General features: G+C 35.7%; 3 protein-coding genes and 2 non-coding genes across 5 annotated transcripts; 3 read left to right on the forward strand and 2 right to left on the reverse strand.

Annotated features, from left to right (window-relative positions):
• The first annotated feature begins 142 nt into the window (after window positions 1-142).
• TRNAI-AAU (transfer RNA isoleucine (anticodon AAU)) lies at window positions 143-216 on the forward strand. The gene has a single exon. It is a non-coding gene; the product is annotated as a tRNA-Ile (tRNA).
• A 4,331-nt stretch (window positions 217-4,547) lies between these two features.
• On the forward strand, window positions 4,548-6,135 carry PNSL2 (PsbQ-like 2). Its single transcript, XM_089167304.1, has 2 exons — window positions 4,548-5,209; window positions 5,493-6,135. The coding sequence occupies exons 1-2, from the start codon at window positions 4,709-4,711 to the stop codon at window positions 5,589-5,591; spliced, it is 600 nt and encodes a 199-aa protein (XP_089023430.1). The 5' UTR covers window positions 4,548-4,708; the 3' UTR covers window positions 5,592-6,135.
• TRNAI-AAU (transfer RNA isoleucine (anticodon AAU)) lies at window positions 5,351-5,424 on the reverse strand. The gene has a single exon. It is a non-coding gene; the product is annotated as a tRNA-Ile (tRNA).
• Window positions 5,933-6,840, reverse strand: LOC149006683 (casparian strip membrane protein 1-like). The gene is made up of 3 exons (XM_089167305.1): window positions 6,487-6,840; window positions 6,259-6,382; window positions 5,933-6,148 (listed from the first exon to the last, which is right to left on the reverse strand). Exons 1-3 carry the CDS (start codon window positions 6,702-6,704, stop codon window positions 5,933-5,935), a joined length of 558 nt encoding a protein of 185 aa, XP_089023431.1. The 5' UTR covers window positions 6,705-6,840.
• Window positions 6,841-14,609: 7,769 nt separating this feature from the next.
• LOC149006684 (thioredoxin-like 1-2, chloroplastic) lies at window positions 14,610-17,481 on the forward strand. Its single transcript, XM_089166822.1, has 4 exons — window positions 14,610-15,153; window positions 15,293-15,475; window positions 15,604-15,768; window positions 15,872-17,481. The coding sequence occupies exons 1-4, from the start codon at window positions 14,920-14,922 to the stop codon at window positions 16,109-16,111; spliced, it is 822 nt and encodes a 273-aa protein (XP_089022948.1). The 5' UTR covers window positions 14,610-14,919; the 3' UTR covers window positions 16,112-17,481.
• Window positions 17,482-18,700: the final 1,219 nt, after the last annotated feature.

Here is an 18,700-nt window from a genome sequence, read left to right on the forward strand (position 1 = left end):
AATACCAAAAATATGTAATATCTCCATCTTTATATATAAAAAGCGTCTTTGTACCAAAAAAAATACAAAAACTATCGATTCTTTTTCAGCGATACCCATTGAAAATGAATTGATGTGACTATCGAAAAAACAAAACAAATCTGGCCTATTAGCTCAGTTGGTTAGAGCGTCGTGCTAATAACGCGAAGGTCACAGGTTCGAGACCTGTATAGGCCAAATTATATTTTGTCAATGGTTTTTTGTAAAGCGGTTTAAAACTCAGATTAAAAAGCACTAGTACCAAAAAAAAACAAAAAAATCATATTTCTCAATGGAGAGGTCGGTCTTTGGGTTCGTATTTCTCAATGGAGAGGTCATGGGTTCCAGTAGTAAAAAAGCACCGGTACCAAAAAAAAAGGTTCGTATTTCTCAATGGAGAGGTCATGGGTTCCATATTAAAAAGCACCGACCAAAAAAAAAAAAAAATCATATTCTCAATGGAGAGGTCAGGGAAGGGAGGAAGTTTGTTGAGAAAAACCCTCCTGAAAATGTAATCGAGGTGCGCGCGGAACCTCAAATAAAAAAAAAAAAAAGAGAGAGAGAATTGAGGTGTTAAGTTTTCGATTTTGTTGAAAGTTTGTTGAGGAAGCTGCAAATATACTTGAACGCTTATTCACACAATACCTGTCAAATGAGCTGAAACGTACCTTTCTTTAAGGTATTTAGACACCCCGATTTGTGGGTTCTACAATGTCTTCACCCCAAGATCAGTCAACCCAACCTTTAAGGGTGCACCCCAAAAATGTTACTTCAGGTGTATTAGATAATGTTCACTATTTAGACAACCCGAGGAAACGGGTCACAATGTCTTGTGAGCGAACCGGCACCGAAAGGTTACTCGGTGAGATAAGCTGACGGAACAACAAGGAGAGAGGAAACAGAAAGAGGAGGAGGAAATACTTAGAATGAACTCGGAAATGGCTTTATATAGAGCTCCAAAAGTTGTTGATGAAATGATAAGGTCACCTCTCTTTGTTGAAGGTACCTTTCAACTCAACTCCCTTCAAGAAGGTACTTGTCCAGCTGACCTCCCTACTGGAGAGTGCCTTCTCTAATGACATCTCCACGTAATCACCCAACACGGGCCCTTACTATATATAAACCATCTAATCCTCTCAACCCGATGTGGGACTAAATAAAACCATGGATAAAAGACAATTAAAACAAATATTTATATAAAATAAGTTTTAAACATACTTACAACAGATTTGGATATAATAGTTTTGGGCTAAAATAAAAAATAATTGTGCACAACCGTCCATATAGATACCAAACAGTAGGTCGAAATTTAAAGCATAATTTTAAATTTAAAAATCTAAAATAGGCTTGTAATTTCTTTGCTTTTTCAGCCTATTATTTAGTATCTATGTGCACTAGTGTGCACAGCAGATGATGTTTCTTCCAGGCTAAAAAGCTCAAATGAATAGTGGTTCAATTTCGGTTTAGTTGTGGTGTAGAATTTTAGACTTTAGTCCACTAATGATTTGGATTCAAGTTTGAATGGGTTTTAAAAACTTTATCAAATTGCTATAATTTATGTCTTGAATCTTAATTTTGAGCTTAAAAGTCTAAACAAACCAATATATTTAACTTCTTTAATATTTTTAAAGAATAAAATAAACTCAAATCATACCATCTTACTATCTTACTATCTCATCTCACTATCATTACTATTATAAAAGTATGAACTCAAGGGACGCGGCTACATTTTGTTTCCTTCCAATATCTTTTATATTCAATCAATTAGACCTTTGTATTAGTAATACATGATGTCTATAATGGTCAATTAAAAGTTTTGAAATTATTTGAATCAATTTAATTCTCAATTATTTGACTCCCTTTTTTCATTTTTCAAAAAATCCATTATCAACCAAAGAAATAAAGAGTTTTTCCAAACACCAAGAAATATTAATTGAAGAAGAAAAAACTGCATTAAAAACATTTAATCAAAATTACATATTTAAAAGATAAATTTATTCCAAATTCTAACATTAATTTTTGTTAACAGATTCACTTATGCATAGGTCATTCAACTTTCATGATCAATACATGATAATTGATAAATACCTCGTGCATTTGTGCATGATATTTTTACTAATTTTAATTATAAAAAAAATACATGATATATGAATGTAAAAACATTAAAAAAAATATTATTTTAATATATTTAATAAGCCAACATGATTATACTAGGTTATAATGATTTGGGCATTTAATTATAATGATTCATTCTAACGGACCACTAACAAATTGATCTAAAGAAGCTTAAAAGCGTTCGATTTTTAACTGCTTAACCCGTACCAATCCTCGATTTGATGCAATGTGGACCATAACAAGTAGTTTGATTCGCTCTGAACGGTTCAATCAAAAAATTAAAACCCTTAGGATTAATCATCCGGGGGTATTTTTGGAATCAACCACCTTAATCATTTTTTTTGAGTAAATTGCACTGACACCCTAAATGAAGGTTTTAAAGCAAAAAACACAAACATCCCATTTATTAAACACACTAATCCATTCTATTTTAGTAAAACTATTAACCCACATTTTTATTTTTAAATTTCAAAAATGCCCTTACCAACACTAAAACCCTAAACCCCAATTTGTTCTCTCTCCTCACTCGGCTCTCCTCTGCTTCATCGTCTCCACTTTCCTCCGGCAACATCATTTTGATGCATCCACAACACCACAATAGTGACCCAAGAAACAAGCTCGAATTTTGATTGCAAAATTGATCTTCCAAATCCAACAACCCTTTAATCGTTGCCAGGTTGTTTTTGATCCTTCAGATACAACAACGGGGATGATGAAATACAATGCTTCTCCAAGCCATCCAATTTGTTCAAGCAATGATCGACCACCAAATAAAAAGGTAATCATCCCCTGCTGCTGTTAAAGTTTAAACAGAACCCTTTGTTTTTTCCTTTCTGATTCGTTCCTCTGTTTTTTCTGATCGAACCTTATATTTTGAATGGTTTTGTTGATTTGTTTAGGTTGTAAGGGAACCCTTGTTCACCTCTAATCCGTTACGTTGTAGACGTGCAATTATAAAACCTGGGAACATAAATGATTCAAAACCTTCTGTTAAAGAAGGTGATATCCATTCTGGTAATTGTTGTAATTTGAAGGTGGAGACGGTGAAGCAGAGGAGAGCCAAGTGAGGTGAGAGAACAAATTGGAGTTTAGAGTAAAAAAAAACTATGAGTTAATGGTTTTACTTATAGAATGGACTAGTGTGTTTAATGAATGAGGTGTTTGTGTTTTTTAAACATAAAATGGGGTGTCAGTGCTTTAAAGCCTCCATTTTGGGGTGTCAGTGTAATTTGCTTTTTTTTTTGGGTGGATGTGTAAAAAAACACTTTAATCGTTATTCGTATTTTTTATTTGCGGCGGATATTAATCCAACAGCTGTGAATGAAAGTGCAGGGATGTAAATGTAAATATAAATTTTTTATTTTACAAAATTTCAACTGATTTTTGAAATTTACAGAAACAACTCCTTTGTGTTCACCAGACAAAGGTGCACTCAATTTAGGCCTTTCCTTGCAACAGAGGATGGCGACGGTGAAAGTTGAGATGGCATGGTGACCAGTGCCCAAAACTATTAGTTTCTTGTCCCAAAACAAACGTCGTAGATTAGCGGGTTGCTGGCTTTGCTTGGAGGTGGCCCAAAGAAAAACGGGGAAAGAGGCCACTTGAGTGGATTGTTCTACACCATAACCATCTTGAAAAGGAGGAAAAGTGATCCTCAATTTCAACCCATAGAAATCCACCAATCTCTTCAATTTCAGCTAAGAATTCTTCTTTTTCTTCATCTATCCTCCACTCTTTGGTTTGTCACGTTTCTCTGCTATTCATGCTTCTGGGATGTTTACCAGTTACCAGGGATCATTAGAAAACCACCAATGAAATCTTTGTTGCTGAATCTTAAATAGTTGATTTGATATATTGTTGAGAATATCCTTGTTGTCTAGCAAAAAAAAATTACTATTGTGGTTTGAATTTTCATCTTCTTTATGGGCACTTGTTTTTTATTTCAATTTCATTTGATTTCGACTTTGAAGGAGGATTTCTCAATTGTTCGTCCTATGAAAAATTCAAGATTTTCCATGATTATTCGCCCCCTTCCTCACCGCCTCCATCCGTTTCTGAAAAAATGAAACTCTATAAATGCTAAAGTTTTAGGAAAAAAGAGAAAGACTTAAGAGTCGAGTGAATGGAGGGGTTTGATTTTGTAAATTAGTAAAATATTTAAACCCTTATAATGTAAAAATAAAAATTTATATTTCCAGCTAAGCCTTACTCCTTGATTATTTGCACCGTTAGATTTTATTTTACATACATTAGGCCATTAAGTGGTTGCAGCAGCTACAACAAACAAAAATCCTTCATTATCCATCCATCGTTTGTTACTTGCCTATCAAAGAAAACCTTCGCAGAGCAAATCCATTGAGTTACTTCTAATTTGTTTACAGCAAAAGAAAAAAAAAAAAAAAAAAAAAAAAACTTACTCATAATTTTCCTTTTTCTGTGTTCTAAGTTGATAAGAAACGTCAGGCAGAGAAATAAGCTAGCTAGAGTCCATGTTGCTACACCTAAGACCTCACTACTTGCTGTAAGTATCACTCTTGCCACTGCAACAACTCAAGAAGACTGAAATTCTGAAGCCATGGCTAGCTTGGCTAAGCCCAATTCCGCCACTCTATGCCATCACCACCACATACCCACAACCCAAAAGGGTTACCGGAACCAATCAATTCCGGCAATCCGAGCATCCTCCACCACCACCACCACCGCATCCGGCGGAGGAAGTAACCCTAGACGACAGATGCTGTCGGCTTTCTTAGCTGCTACAGCGGCACAGGTAGTTCAATCGACACCAATTGCAGTAGCCCAGAACTGGGGTACCAGATCTTTCCTCAAGGAAAGGTTTTTCGAACCTGATCTCTCGCCGGAAGACTCCGTGGCCAGAATCCAGCAGACCAGAGAGGGTCTCCATACCTTGAGGGAGATGCTGGAAAGACAATCATGGAGGTATGTCATCTTCTACATTCGACTCAAATCTGCTTATCTCTCCAAAGACCTCAAGAACGCACTCTCCACTTTGCCTGATTACCGCAAAAAATCATACATCACAACTGCAAACGAGCTCGTCGATAACATGGCCGAGGTATTTTTCTGGAATTTTTATTTTATTTATTAGTTCGTATCGGTTTATTTAGACACGTTAGATGGGAATGATCGTATCGTTATTACAGATTCTTATTCCCATCCAACGGACGGAGAGGAAAAGAATAAAAAACATTTAACTTGGCCTATACAGGTCTCGAACCTGTGACCTTCGCGTTATTAGCACGACGCTCTAACCAACTGAGCTAATAGGCCAGTTGATTTTCTTAATGGAATTCTTTAAATCTATCTATTTTGATCTCTAATGTATATTTCTGTTCCAGCTTGATTATTATGTTCGAACGCCCAAAGTATACGAGTCATATGTATTCTACGAGAAGACATTGAAATCCATTGATGATCTTGTGGCTTTATTCGCGTAGATTGTGACACAAGCTCGATGGCTTTTCTCATTTTTTTCTTTCTTCTTCCCATGTAAGTGAAATCAGAATGTATTAGGAAGATTATAGTTTTCTTCAGAACGTACCCAATTTTGTTCCATGTAGGGAAACATTGGAGAAAAAAGCATGTTCGATCTGTATTTCCTTTAATATGTGAAGTGGATTACAATTTACAAACATGGATGAAAGGAGAATAACAAGCACTTGACATACACTGTAATTAACACTTGCAGATACGAGTACAAACATGGAAACACTATATATATCACTCTAGCACACATTGAACACAGGAAAACAATGGCTTATCGTGGATTCTCAGGTACTTAATGCCTTGAAAGAGCAACTGCTGATAAGGTGATCAGTAGTACAAACACAACTATGCCGACGAAAGAGCCGATCAGAGCACCGGAGATCCGTTCACAGAAGGAGTTGAACTGCTGGCAAATCGCAAACCAATTGGCTCTAACATTGCCTTTGTGTGCTAAGTACACAATAGCAGCTGCTGCAGAAGCTCCGGCCGTAAGCAGAGCCAGTGATGCCTTCATAACATATTAGTAGATAACATACTTAGAAGAACTAATACCATTAAGATAGAAGAGCATACGTACCCAAGTAACAAAAACAAATCAGAACAGATTTAATTGATTACCGAATCCAAGAAAACCAAGAGAAGTCGACTGCCTCTTGATCCGCTCCTGACAATGTGGAAGATGGATAGCACCAGTGAAAGAATGAGGTAGGCACTCACTGTTGCATTTGCTACCACGAAAAATCTGGTAAGATCAAGAACAAGCAACCCAGTATTACTAAAGTTAACCAAAAGATTGATCTAATCCCCATTTACAAGTTGAGAAGAAATTGCTTGGAAGCTTATTACGTGAAGGTGGGGAGATCACTGTATTGAGCCCTGAATTGGATGAACTGTGTGAAGAAAGGCAGTGTTTCATTAGTAGTACCCATTGCAATTGCACTTGCTAATGTACCTATAATTGCAACTATCCTTAGAATGAAATCCAATATAGAAACCCCTTTGTTCACTCCTGGGTTGAAACGTGTGGAAGTTTCTCCGCGTTCTTCTCCTTGCACGGTCTTCATGTTGCTGCTTAGGAACTTTGTCTTGAAGTGCTTGGTGGGTTTCTCAAGTGTCTGCTAGAGCTGATCAGAACTGCTTGAAGAGGAGGTGATGTGAAGGTAAGTATTTATAGCCATTTGATCTCCTGGGCCTTCATGATCAAACCATCCACCACCACCATGGAGAGAAATCAAAAAGTGCAGATTAGGTTCGAGAACCCATATTGCACCAACCCTTACTTGCTCTTTTATCTTGTAATATTTTGAAATCAACAAGAGCATATCCCCCAATTAGAATACACAGTATAGCTTTATAGGGCTTGAGCCATTCCCAACTCCATTAAAGCTTCTATAATTGACTACTGCAAATGTTTCTGATCTGGGTATAGTTGACTTCTCATTCCTATGAACAGCTGATAGTTGAGTAGGTGAGTAATTTTGTATAGAAATCCTACTCCACTCAGGTTTCCGCCATTTTTTAGGACCACATGGTTCAGGTATTTCCACTCTCACGGTCTCACCAGCACATCTGGATTTGAATTCTGATTTCTTTTAAGTTGTGATGAACCTTTGTCAATTATATATCGCCATTGCTTAACCTCGTATTTGTATCTCACCAGATAAAAGATATTCTGAGATCCTTTGATGCAGCTAAGGTAACTTCACTAAAATATATCCAACTGCATTTAAAAACAATTTCTAACCAAAAAAAAAAAACCAATTATGTGGCTCCTCCAACCTAACACACCATATAATGTATATATATATTTTTTATCAGTAAATCTTTCCTGTACTAAACCCATCGCCTCACCCCAAAAAAACAAAACCGTGCTCCATAATGGTGGATCAGGAAGTCGGATAATTACTATTGTCCTCAAGGAGTATTAATTATAACTAGACTTTTCTCCTTATGAATTTCCTAATACATCCTCCTTATAATGGTGTTAAGGTTAGGTGTGTAATGTTGTTGGTTTTGCACGTCACTAGAATTATTGACGGTCCATTATAGTTTAATTACTATCTTGATCTCTTGTTCTTTTATAAATTATTAACTTGACCTTAAATTTTGTCTCAAATTGTTGATGCCCTAGCCATTAGATTTCATTAGTAACCGATGATGTAACATCATTGTAATTCTAAAAAATTCCAAAATATAGAACCTTAAAGTTTGTTACTATTTATTTACCTTTTACATCATTCATCAGATCGATCCAACTCTTTGAAATTCCAAAATGATTAGAATCTAAAGGCAAAGTTGTCTCATGTGGTTTTCCTAAGTGAATGCGGACTCGTCTTGGCTTCTTAATTTTAAAGAAGGGTAAAATGGACATTTCACACACAACCTCAACAATCTTTAAATACCGGAAGTGAGGGGGGCAATAGTAATTTTGTAAAGAACAGGGTTTTTTTTTTTTTTTTTTTTGGAATAGGGTTTATTTAGTAATAAAATGAGACCGCGGTAATAGTATGGCCACACCTATATTAGATAATAAAATGAGTTACATTTAAAGATATCTCGCGCCCTTGGACATTTGCAAACCACAAATTAGATGTGGGCAAAGCTTGCAAATCCCTCTTGAAGCCCATGGTTTTAGCAATCACAAGCATACACCGAGGGCCCCAGAAGGGGGGTTAGTGAAGATCACTTCGCCTCGATAATGGAACCTTTATAGATTGCAATTTGCAAACCACAAATAATAGCTTGAATTTTCTTCCTAAGCATGTTAGTGTCATGGCAGCCTCTTGCTACTGCAAAAAGTACTTTCCCATCCGAATAGAGGGCAATCGCACCATAACCACCATGACTAATACGAACTAAGCCATGACAGTTGAGGGCAATCCAACCTTCTTGAGGCCTTGCCAACACAAGCGAAAGCTCACACGAGTGAAAGTAAGCCATATTAATGTCCCAAGAATCAAAGAAGTGACGATGCTCTGCGGTATCCATTACTTGACGAGTTTCTCAATAGTAACAATTACGAGCATCGACTATGATAAGTCACAAAGTAAGGTGGGCACAACCACATCATTATTGAATATGACACGATTCCGAGCTTCCCATATTGTGATAAATAGTGGCAATCAGACTAAACGACGTACCTAGGAAATCAGATAGTCGCCTGTAAAGTGAGTTTGAAGCCACCCGAGTTCTTCTTGAATAGTTGCAAATGGTTCTCTATGGAAACCATTGATTCTTAATATTGCAGCCCGAATCTCAGCAGAAAATTTGCATTGAAAGAAGAGAATTGTTGCAAAATGGGAAGACATCTCGCTATCGCCAACCAGGTATGAAATGAAAATCTAATTTGGCAAGTTGGGAACCAAACGAGTGAAGACCACGGAACCTAAGGAGAAGGTTCACGAACTGAGTGCCAAGCGATGCGCATACTATCTTTTCCTCTTAGATCTCTTAACCAAACCGCCATGTTCGTCCAGGGTTTGATTATTAATTAAGCAATAGTACAAGGAGGCATCAATAATTATCTTTAAATAATAAAAAATAAAAAAAAAAACTCAAGATTATTTGGGAGTTTTTGAAAATTACAAAGATGCCATGTCGTTAGTTAACTAGCAAAAACTTAACGGCATGGGACAATAATAATTACAATTAATGTCTAAGATTAATTTAGTAATTTCAAAAAGTACAAGACATTAAAGTAACAATTAAGCTACAGCAGAAGGGGGACGTCAGTAATCATCGTTCATACATAGTTTAGTAAAATTTTATTTAGAAACTTAATGTGTTGAAATTTGAAAATTTTATAAACCCACAAATTAGCAAGTTCCGGTTAAGCGTAAAGGTGGTTCCTAGAGGCTAGACCTTCCTTTGAACCTGCCCACGTTTTCCCTTTGGGCTTTAGGATTTACACAGCCCATGGGCCTACTATAATATTGTATGCAACCGCAAGATTGGACTAGGCTTAGGTGGGCCTGGCCCAAAAGCCCACTATCTACTTGTACGAACAAAAAATCTGATAGATTGAAGTTTAAAAACAAGTGTCCGAAATCTCTCTCTCTCTCTAGCTCTTGCTTTAGTCTCTTCTGCTCTTGCTTCTCATACATTAAATGATTAAATACTTCCGATGGCCGTGAGCGCTTTTAAGAGTGAAACGTGTTCAAAATTGTTATAACGGTGCACAATAAATGCACAGCAATTTACATTTCTAATTGAAACTTGTGATTGAGACAAAATCTCAACCGCTTGTTTCTCTTGAGTGATCTTTTTTTAGATAAATTTTAATTGCAAAATGAGTGGTTGAGATTTTGTATTAACAACAATTTTCGATATAAATACACAACCCCCAAGTAAAACTATCCAACAAGTGGATGGTGTAGCATTACCGAAAGTTACAAAAAGGATCAAGTTTTAATTTTTGTGTTACTTCTATTCTACATTTCTATGTAAAACAAATCAAAGTGTATGTCTGTGTCAAATCTTTCCCAACAAAGTGTGGAAAGATGATGAAATTCCAAATGGGAGTCAAATTAGCTTTGATTAGAAAGATTCCTATACCATGATACAAAAAACAAAAATACCAAAACAGTGGGCCATATTTCCGTTGGCACCCATTGGTACATTCAAAACCAATGGGCCATTTATGTATATTTTGGAAGAAAATGAAGGATCTGGAACAATCTGACAAAAGCCTCAGAGCATCTATGACAGAGTGCTGACAAAGAAACCAACCACCAATCAATACAGAACACAATCCTCAATCGATGTGTGGAAGATTTGGCCAAAAAAGAAAAAACCGACATCAATTACAAAATTTTGTAATTTTCAGCCGACGTTGTGATACTCTTTTTTCACTGTTAAAGTCAATTTATAATCGATCTATCAAAGTCGACCAAAGAATAGCTGAATTGATAAACCTTAGTTGGACCACAAATAAATATATGATATCAAATATGATTTTTTAGGTGCGAAAAGTAGGAATGAATCTATGCCAATATCTGTGGGTTTGCTATCAAATATTGCAACGATTGGCCTAAACGATTTGTGTGTACCCTATAATTTCTTTGGAGATGGCGAAATTGAGATATCCATGAGGTAGATTTTTTCAGACCAGGGAATGGTGTGCTCATTATCGACAAATTTTATCGAGCCAATAAGGAAGCTTGGACAACATGCCGAAGCCTGTTCTTGATCCAAGTAAAGAGTTGGAAGTTTTAGGGTGGACATGCCCTAGAAGAGGATGGTTTAAGTACAACACGAATGCTGCTGTGAAAGTGAAGGAATGCTATGCTCAATTAGCTCGGGTGTTCGGGATCAAGAAGGTCTGTTCGGAGGAGGATTTACTATCAAGATTCTTCTATGCCATGTAGTAGAGGCGGAAATGCGCACAATCAAAGAAGGGGTAAAGGTAGCATTGGATATGGGCGCATGGCCACTCCAAATAGAATCAAACTCGTTGAAGGCCATAAGGTTATTGGACCCAGAAGTTAACGAGCAATGACCAATGGGAAGATTAGTTGCTGAAATTCGAAGCCTATATGCTTCTCGAGGCCATGTTAGATTTAGTCATGTGAGACGTCAAAATAACAAGGCTGTTGATTGGTTGTCTAAGAGGCGGCTAATTGGAAGAGATGATCTGGTCTTTTTCAATGATTTCCCGCAAGAAATGGCAGACATCCTTAGAGAGGATTGTCTCAAGAGTTGTGCTCTAGTTTGATTTGTTTTGTTTTTTTTTGGGTCTTTTGATCCTGTTTTGTAACAAAATATATATATATACACGAAACAAAAGTATTAAGCAATGTGTACAATTTGAAACGTATCCAATCTCCTTAGAAATAGGGGTAAGAATTCCAATCAAGTCGTGTAGTTCGAATTGTTCTTAGAGTCCTGAACGGACTCCAATTCCATGTAATACTCTCTTGGTGGATAAAATTACTCTCCCTAGGAAGTTAGCAACAATTATAAAGTTCCATTCAAACTCCGTTACTTCATCGTTAAAGTAATTTCTCCTAAGATTTTATAAATACCCATACTTTTTTCATTAAATAGGTATGTACTCTTAGGTTTTCTCTCTAACATTGAGAGTTTTGTAAGTTTTTTTTCTTCTTCTAAAGCTATGAGCTTCCACTGACTCGACCGTGAAGACGTTCCTCGACCAACTCAGTCGATTAAGTTTTTTGCAGGTTGAAAGCTTGCATTGCCGAATGGATTTTTACAACAACATTGACAAATGTCTAACCACAAAAAAATAATCAACACTTTTTTTAGTAAGTTTGGTTAAAAAAGGTGATCAATGTGTTAAATTTTATTTTACCTACTTCATCAATAAATAAATAAATCTTGCTTTGAGATTAAACATGCATAAAAAAATCAAGTTATTTGGAATAAAAAATTTCATCTCGATGTTGGTAAATGATCCAGACTAATATATAGAAGTGAAGAAGGATACTTTTAACTCAAATTTGTCCAAACCAAAGGCTAAGCTTAAAACCCTTTGGCATAGTTTAGAGCCTCTTAGTGTTGATTTGGGTTAAAAAATCTCAATCGGGATCTTACTCTATTGAGTTTAACCCAACCCAAGCATGCTCATATTGACTCTGATTCGCTTGGGCCGAGTCGAGTTGGCTCTAATTGACTCTAATCAACCCTATCAATCTTAATTGATCCTGATTAATATTGTGTCAAAAAGAATAATAAAAATACATCTTTCAGAGTATCAAATTTTTTAAACCCTTGAACCCAAATGTTCTTTAAATCAATACACTAATATATGTCTAACATATATGTTCATAAAAAGAATTGCAAGTGCTAATTAAGATAATTATTGTATATAAGAAGGTAAGCTACATTATTAAGGCAAACTCCATTATTTATTGAGGATGTAATCAGCATGTATACAAGTGGATCCGGCTAAACATCAGTTAGAATAAAAAATTTTTTTTTTTTTTGGTAGGAGTCATGACCATTTAATGCATGAAGGATAGCACAAAACACTAAACAGCTAGTTGCCTTTAGAATAATTATATATTGTGTTTTTATCTTATCTTCGATGGTCAACACATTTACTGTTTGAGAGATAAGATTACTTGATTCTTGTGCACAAGAGACATCAAAAGCATTAGAAAAATGATTGTCTAATATACATGTATTTGTTATTTGTCACAGCTGAGTCATGTACAATTAATTTTCATGTTGGGAATCGAGATCATATCAATAATCAAATTGGATTATATAGAACGGTGCTGTAACATGTTTTAATTTCTGGGTGCTGGGAGTTAAAAGAGCACATATATATATATATATTTTCATGAACGATTTTGAGCAGCCCTAATATTTAAAATGATAGCCATGCTTTCAACAGTCAACAGTCAAAAAGATAATAGTTTTTCTTTTCCAATTTTAGTAATGTTGTTTAATCTTGACTACACAGTTTCCATGAATATGGTATTTTTATTATTTACTTTTTCAATGGAACTAGTAAAAAAATTCACAACATTAAGAGTTCTTTTTTCTTAATCAATTCTTTTTCTCTAAATCTAACTCTACCAAACTCAAAATTTATATTTGCATACGTGTAGAAAAATCTGCCACTATCTTGCTCATGGCTATCAGGACTGAAAATTTTAAAAATACCCTAAGATAATTAGGGAGAAGCACATACATCCTTAAACTATTTCATATTGACAATCACCTTCAAAACATCAATTGAATTTGCACAATAGTATTCTCCATTTGCAAATTATGTAAAGTCATTGTTACATAATTTCCTTTTCTTCGTAAAGGTCATTTACATTAAGCAAAAGAAAAGATTATAGCGTACAGCAAAACAAGATAATTATAACTTCCGCTCTCTACCTTCGACAATGCTATCAATCAAGAAGAGACCACACAACAAACAACAGTATCACTCATAATGAGTAAAGAGCCATCCTAAATGGAGATCTACCCATTGCATCATGAATCAGGATCATCTCCTCGTCAGGGGAGCACATCCGACGGCTTCCCAACCACAAAAACACAGTGGGGCTCATAGGTGAAAATTTTCTTTCTTTCAAAAAGTGTTTTTCACCGTTGGCCACACTGCTTTGTTTTGGTCTGGAAGCGTTGGGGGGAGCACTCTGTGCTCCTTGTCGGGGTTGCTGGAGTCATATTTTGTAAAAAAATTCATATTTACATTGCTATTCATCCTAGATTCTTATTCTTTGTTCCTCCATGAATTCTTTCTCCTTTTGTTTGTCATCTTATATTATAAGATATAGAATAATACATCTATCTGTATATTTGTTATTTTCATCTGCAATGTAGCAATTCTAACGAGAAAGATGGCAACTGCCAGTTTAGCATGATTTTGAAGTACCTATATACCTTTTGCTATTATCTTGGGGAGTTCTTGAAATATCTAGATGCTATGGATAAATAAGCAAACACTCTCTTGGTATTAGGGTTGGTAAGTTAGGATCCTCTACAGCACATTTCCTTACATCTTTATAAGATTCTACTACATATTAGGAGAGAGCTCACCTCTAAACTTTGATAAGAAAATTCAGAGATGTGCTTCCTAATGAATCCTCCTCTTAATGTTTGGTGAAGAAATATACGAAAATCACAAACTCTTATCCGTCAGGATAAATGATCCACACTCAGGGTTGACAGGGCTGCTGATCTTGATATCGATCTTGATTCCTGATTGATTGGAGAACACCAACGGTCATATATAATTATAAATAGTAATTCTTATCCATGATTTTAATTGCTATCTATGATCCCTCTTTTTCCATCCTTGGATTGGCATCAATTTGTTAGTTAGTAACCGTCAGGTGTCAAAACTTATCTAGATTCTTATTTCTCATTATCCAGTTCGAATCTTTTGGATAATCCAAAAATCTGATCTGGCGAAGAATCAGCGACGCGGCTTAGCCGTTTCGTGGACCAGCTCAGATACAGGTATTTAATCTAAGTTCAATCAGATCACTATCACCACTTGGTTGTCAATTTGGATAAAATTTGGATAAAGTTGAAACCTTGAATCACAATAAAAACCCTACCTTTTTGCCTTTTTTTTCTGCGTTCACATTCATCTCTGCCTCTTGTCCTTCTGAGGATCTCTACTTCTTTTGCACCAGAAGCTGAAAAAGCAACCATTTTCCCCACCTTATTATCTTCTATCTTGTCTTTTGATCGAACAAGAGAAGTGGGTTTTGTTTTTTGGGCTTTGATTTTCAATATAGAAGCTTTGCTACTTGTTTCGATCGTTAGGAAGAAGTGGGTTTTCTCTGAGTTTCTATGGCTTATTCTGTGAGGAATGGTTTCTCCGTTGCTGGGTCAAATCAATTTGAATTAAAAGGGAATGGGGTTGTAGGATTTTGTCCCATTACGATCTCTTCGAAGTTCCCAGAGTCCAAACCTGCAGATCTCCCCATTTTGAAGAGCGATTTTAAAGGAGCCCAAGTGGTAGTTTCAGATTACAGAGTTGTGGAAGATTATAGTCTAAGAAGCTCTTCAAGGTTCTCTGTCAATGTATGTGCTATTTCTTCTTCTTCTTCTTCTCTACTTTTCTCTCACCATTTAGTTCTCAGAAATATCTTGTTTAGGGATTCCGGGAACCAATTTCAAAGCTTATGATTTCATTCTTTGACCTTTTTTTTTCTAATTTCAGGCACAGGCATCAATATGCGTGAGCCGAGCTATGAGATGGTGGGAAAAAACCCCCAAACCCAACATGTTAGAGATTGAATCGGCCCAAGAACTCGTTGATACACTGTCAAATGCTGGAGATAGGCTTGTTATACTCGATTTTTACTCCCCTGGTTGTGGAGCTTGCAGAGCTTTACATCCTAAGGTAATTGCTTATACTGAACCCAAACTTCCTCTGACATCGATAGAAAAACCATGATAAAGCTTTGATCTTTCTCTGAAACTATAATTGATTGCTAAAGAGATTCATTTCTATTGTTTCATTTGCTTCAGCTTTGCCAGCTTGCTGAGTCGAACCCAAATGCTCTGTTTCTTAAAGTCAATCATGAAGAGCTTAAACCGATGAGTTACAGTCTTAATGTCCATGTACTCCCCTTCTTTCGATTTTACAAAGGATCAGAGGGTCGTCTCTGTAGCTTCAGCTGCACCAACGCAACTGTAAGACAACATCTCCTGTTAATTAAAGTTGTTTTGGTTGATGGGGTTTTAAAAGATCCTGCAATTGAAGATCTAACTCTTTTCTCTGTCTTTGCCTTCTCAGATCAAGAAATTCAAGAATGCATTGGCAAAGCACGGAACTGATAAGTATAGTCTTGGCCCAGCTAAAGGTCTAGATGAGTCAGAGCTGTTGAAGTTAGCTTCAAATGGCCTGATTCCGATTGATTTGCCTTTGAGATCCTCAGACAAGGAACTTATGGATGGTTTGGTGCTAAAGAAGAGCACTTTAGTTAATAAGGGGCAAATGATTAAAGAAGAAGATGCAGCATTAATGGTGGCCTGAAGCTACTATGAATCAGCTTTGATTAAAGGAGTTTAAGCAGATCCTCCACTTTGAATTGCCCTTTCACTTCCTGGGTTTTTGTTGGAAATGTATAGAAATTTTCTTGGGTTTCGATTAGTGGGCTTTAGATTTTTGGATGAAGTCCCACCCGATCAATTGTAGTTGCTTATCCGATCTGATTAAAGAGGATAAAGCAGCAGATCTATTCTCTTGTCTCTCTCTCTCTCTCTCTCTTTCTTTGAGTAATTAGGCAGGTAATGGTTGTTATACCTTCATTACTATTTTGGTAGGACAATGAGCTGATGATATCAGAAAATCTTCCTCTAATCTATCTCGATGCAAGGTTTTGAATTGTATTTCATGAGCATTTCTTCCTCAAACTTGCTGTCTTCATATTTTTCTTCTTTTGTTTTCCCTGTCTTGGTCTTCATCTGGTGGATGTTATTGGGATTGTGGATCTGTTGATGTGGCTTTGAATCGATAGGCAACATGATTATGCTTTCTACTTTTGATTTATTATCATTATTATTAGGTAATTTCTCAGTTAAGACTGAGGATTTCATATCATTTGATGTATGAGTTTATTTTGTTTAATGATGTACATTTAATATTAATGAACACCTCAAACGAATTTGTTAATTTCCTCACTAGTCTCATCCATCCTTATATTATTCTATTAAAGCTCACCTTGAAACTTACAAAATTGAAGGATTTTATGCTTGAAGTTGAAGACAAAAGTTTAAGCCCAAGACATGAAGCATGCTGCTTTATATCAATTGGACACTAATAATGTTTTAACTTTAATCTAAAATGGAATCTTCCAGGCTAGCTAGCCACATGTCTATTATTGCACTAGCTCAATTAGGTAAGTTAAAAGGAAGAAAAATACTCTATATCAAGAAAGCAAGAAGGTTCTTTGAACAGGCACTGTAGAAAAGAACATCACAGCACCCAAATTAACTTTCTTACAACAGATTATAGCTTCACTGAGCAAAGAATTAGCCCTATATATGATCTGGGCAAGTTGCAATATTTCTTGAATATTGAGGTTCTTGAAGATCTAAGATGGATTGTCTTACCAGAAGAATATTTGACCTTAACAAGATGAGACATTCTCTTCACAGTCAAAAAAAGTATGCTCTGGATTAGGTGATGTTGATCTTTTCTTTGCTACAAGAATTAGGTGCAAACTCCATCTCAACAACAGATTTTATGGTACGACAAGCTTTGAGCAACATACTTAATTGCTCATCTTTTTTTCTCAATATATCGACAGAACTCATTGAGGTAAACAAGAATTACTTGCAGTAAATTCTTCTCTACTAAGGGTCAGCTTGTAATTCTCATGAGAAAGCTGTTGTTCACCATCCAATTTATATTCCTTCTCGACAAGATAAAGTAATGCCAAAGCCTATATGATCAAATTTGGTTTTTTTGAATTTAAAATCAATAACAAATCTTATCTCTTATCCATAGTTTTGGAATTTTAAATTTGCATCAGAGACAAACTTAGGGCAATCTAAGCACAGACAGGTGAGGTCTCCAACACAAATCTTATCTCTTGATTTTCAAAGTTTCAAATTCAAAATCGATAATAACTTTTCAAATTTAAAATTTGTTTACCTGGTCAAATTGTTCCGAACTCCTACTTTGCAGCTAATAATAACATATCAAGACCTTGCACCTAAGAGAGTTCACACATAATACAAAGTAAAACTCTTCTACTTTAATACACAACTATAGATAGAACACATTTAAAACTTGGAGAACTCTTTTTACATCTGGTTTTACATTCAAATGAAAGAAATGACTGCAATTAAGTTAAAAAATTAAAAAAAATTAAAAAAAAAAAAAAAAAACCCAACCAATGGGAAAGAAAGAAAAATGAATCTTTGTTCTTACACAATGAAGCCCAGTATGATTAAGACTGGGCCTATGCTTGAAGACATATGCAGACCAAGCCCATAATAATCATATCTGATTCGGTTGACATCAATCTATCTTAAATTGATCTATTAATCAAAGATTTAGAATCAGACAAGAGATTCCTACCAAAAAAAAAAAAAATTAGACAAGAGTCCGCATAGCTCTGGCCAATTTGATATCAGTTCCTTACCTTGGGCAAACAGAGAGAATCTCTTCATCCACCATGCTTTATGGTTAAATGGAATCTTAATCTGGAATGGAAGGACATAGGGACGAAGATTAACAATGCGAGATCAATGAGGTAAGCAAAAAGATTCCATAGGGGAAAGGAAGAATAATTTCTCCCCTATAAATGGGTAAGATCATACACAGACGGTTCTTTTCTGGGATTCAACCAGACCTCTTCTCTTGAAACAGAATTGGTAGGAAAAAAGTAGTTGGCTACTTGTTGCAAACAAATTTAACTTTAGCAGAAAGACAGTTAGAACAGTTCTTCACCAGATATTCAATTTGCCAGAAACACAACATAATGCTGCTGCTTCGTGTTTTCTCCTGTTTCAGATCTAGTTAAGCCTGTATCATCAAGAAAGAACTGAACTTGAGAAACCAAATAAAATAAAATGCCTAGAGAGAGGGGAGGGAAAATTACAGTGACTTCATCTT

The sequence above is a fragment of the Hakea prostrata genome, chromosome 8 (assembly GCF_041222555.1).
Source record: "Hakea prostrata isolate BN-2017 chromosome 8, UWA_Hpros_2, whole genome shotgun sequence".
NCBI classification, from domain to species: domain Eukaryota; kingdom Viridiplantae; phylum Streptophyta; class Magnoliopsida; order Proteales; family Proteaceae; genus Hakea; species Hakea prostrata.

What these genes read in the sequence shown, in the direction of transcription:
- PNSL2 (XM_089167304.1), top strand. Translation starts at nt 4,709, where the DNA reads ATGGCTAGCTTGGCTAAGCCCAATTCCGCCACTCTATGCCATCACCAC. An exon ending in TCGTCGATAACATGGCCGAG is followed by an intron (nt 5,210 to 5,492) that starts GTATTTTTCTGG and finishes TTTCTGTTCCAG; the next exon opens with CTTGATTATTATGTTCGAAC.
- LOC149006683 (XM_089167305.1), bottom strand. Translation starts at nt 6,704, where the DNA reads ATGAAGACCGTGCAAGGAGAAGAACGCGGAGAAACTTCCACACGTTTC. An exon ending in AGTGATCTCCCCACCTTCAC is followed by an intron (nt 6,383 to 6,486) that starts GTAATAAGCTTC and finishes TGATCTTACCAG; the next exon opens with ATTTTTCGTGGTAGCAAATG. An exon ending in TCTTGGTTTTCTTGGATTCG is followed by an intron (nt 6,149 to 6,258) that starts GTAATCAATTAA and finishes TATGTTATGAAG; the next exon opens with GCATCACTGGCTCTGCTTAC.
- LOC149006684 (XM_089166822.1), top strand. Translation starts at nt 14,920, where the DNA reads ATGGCTTATTCTGTGAGGAATGGTTTCTCCGTTGCTGGGTCAAATCAA. An exon ending in CTTCAAGGTTCTCTGTCAAT is followed by an intron (nt 15,154 to 15,292) that starts GTATGTGCTATT and finishes TTCTAATTTCAG; the next exon opens with GCACAGGCATCAATATGCGT. An exon ending in GCAGAGCTTTACATCCTAAG is followed by an intron (nt 15,476 to 15,603) that starts GTAATTGCTTAT and finishes CATTTGCTTCAG; the next exon opens with CTTTGCCAGCTTGCTGAGTC.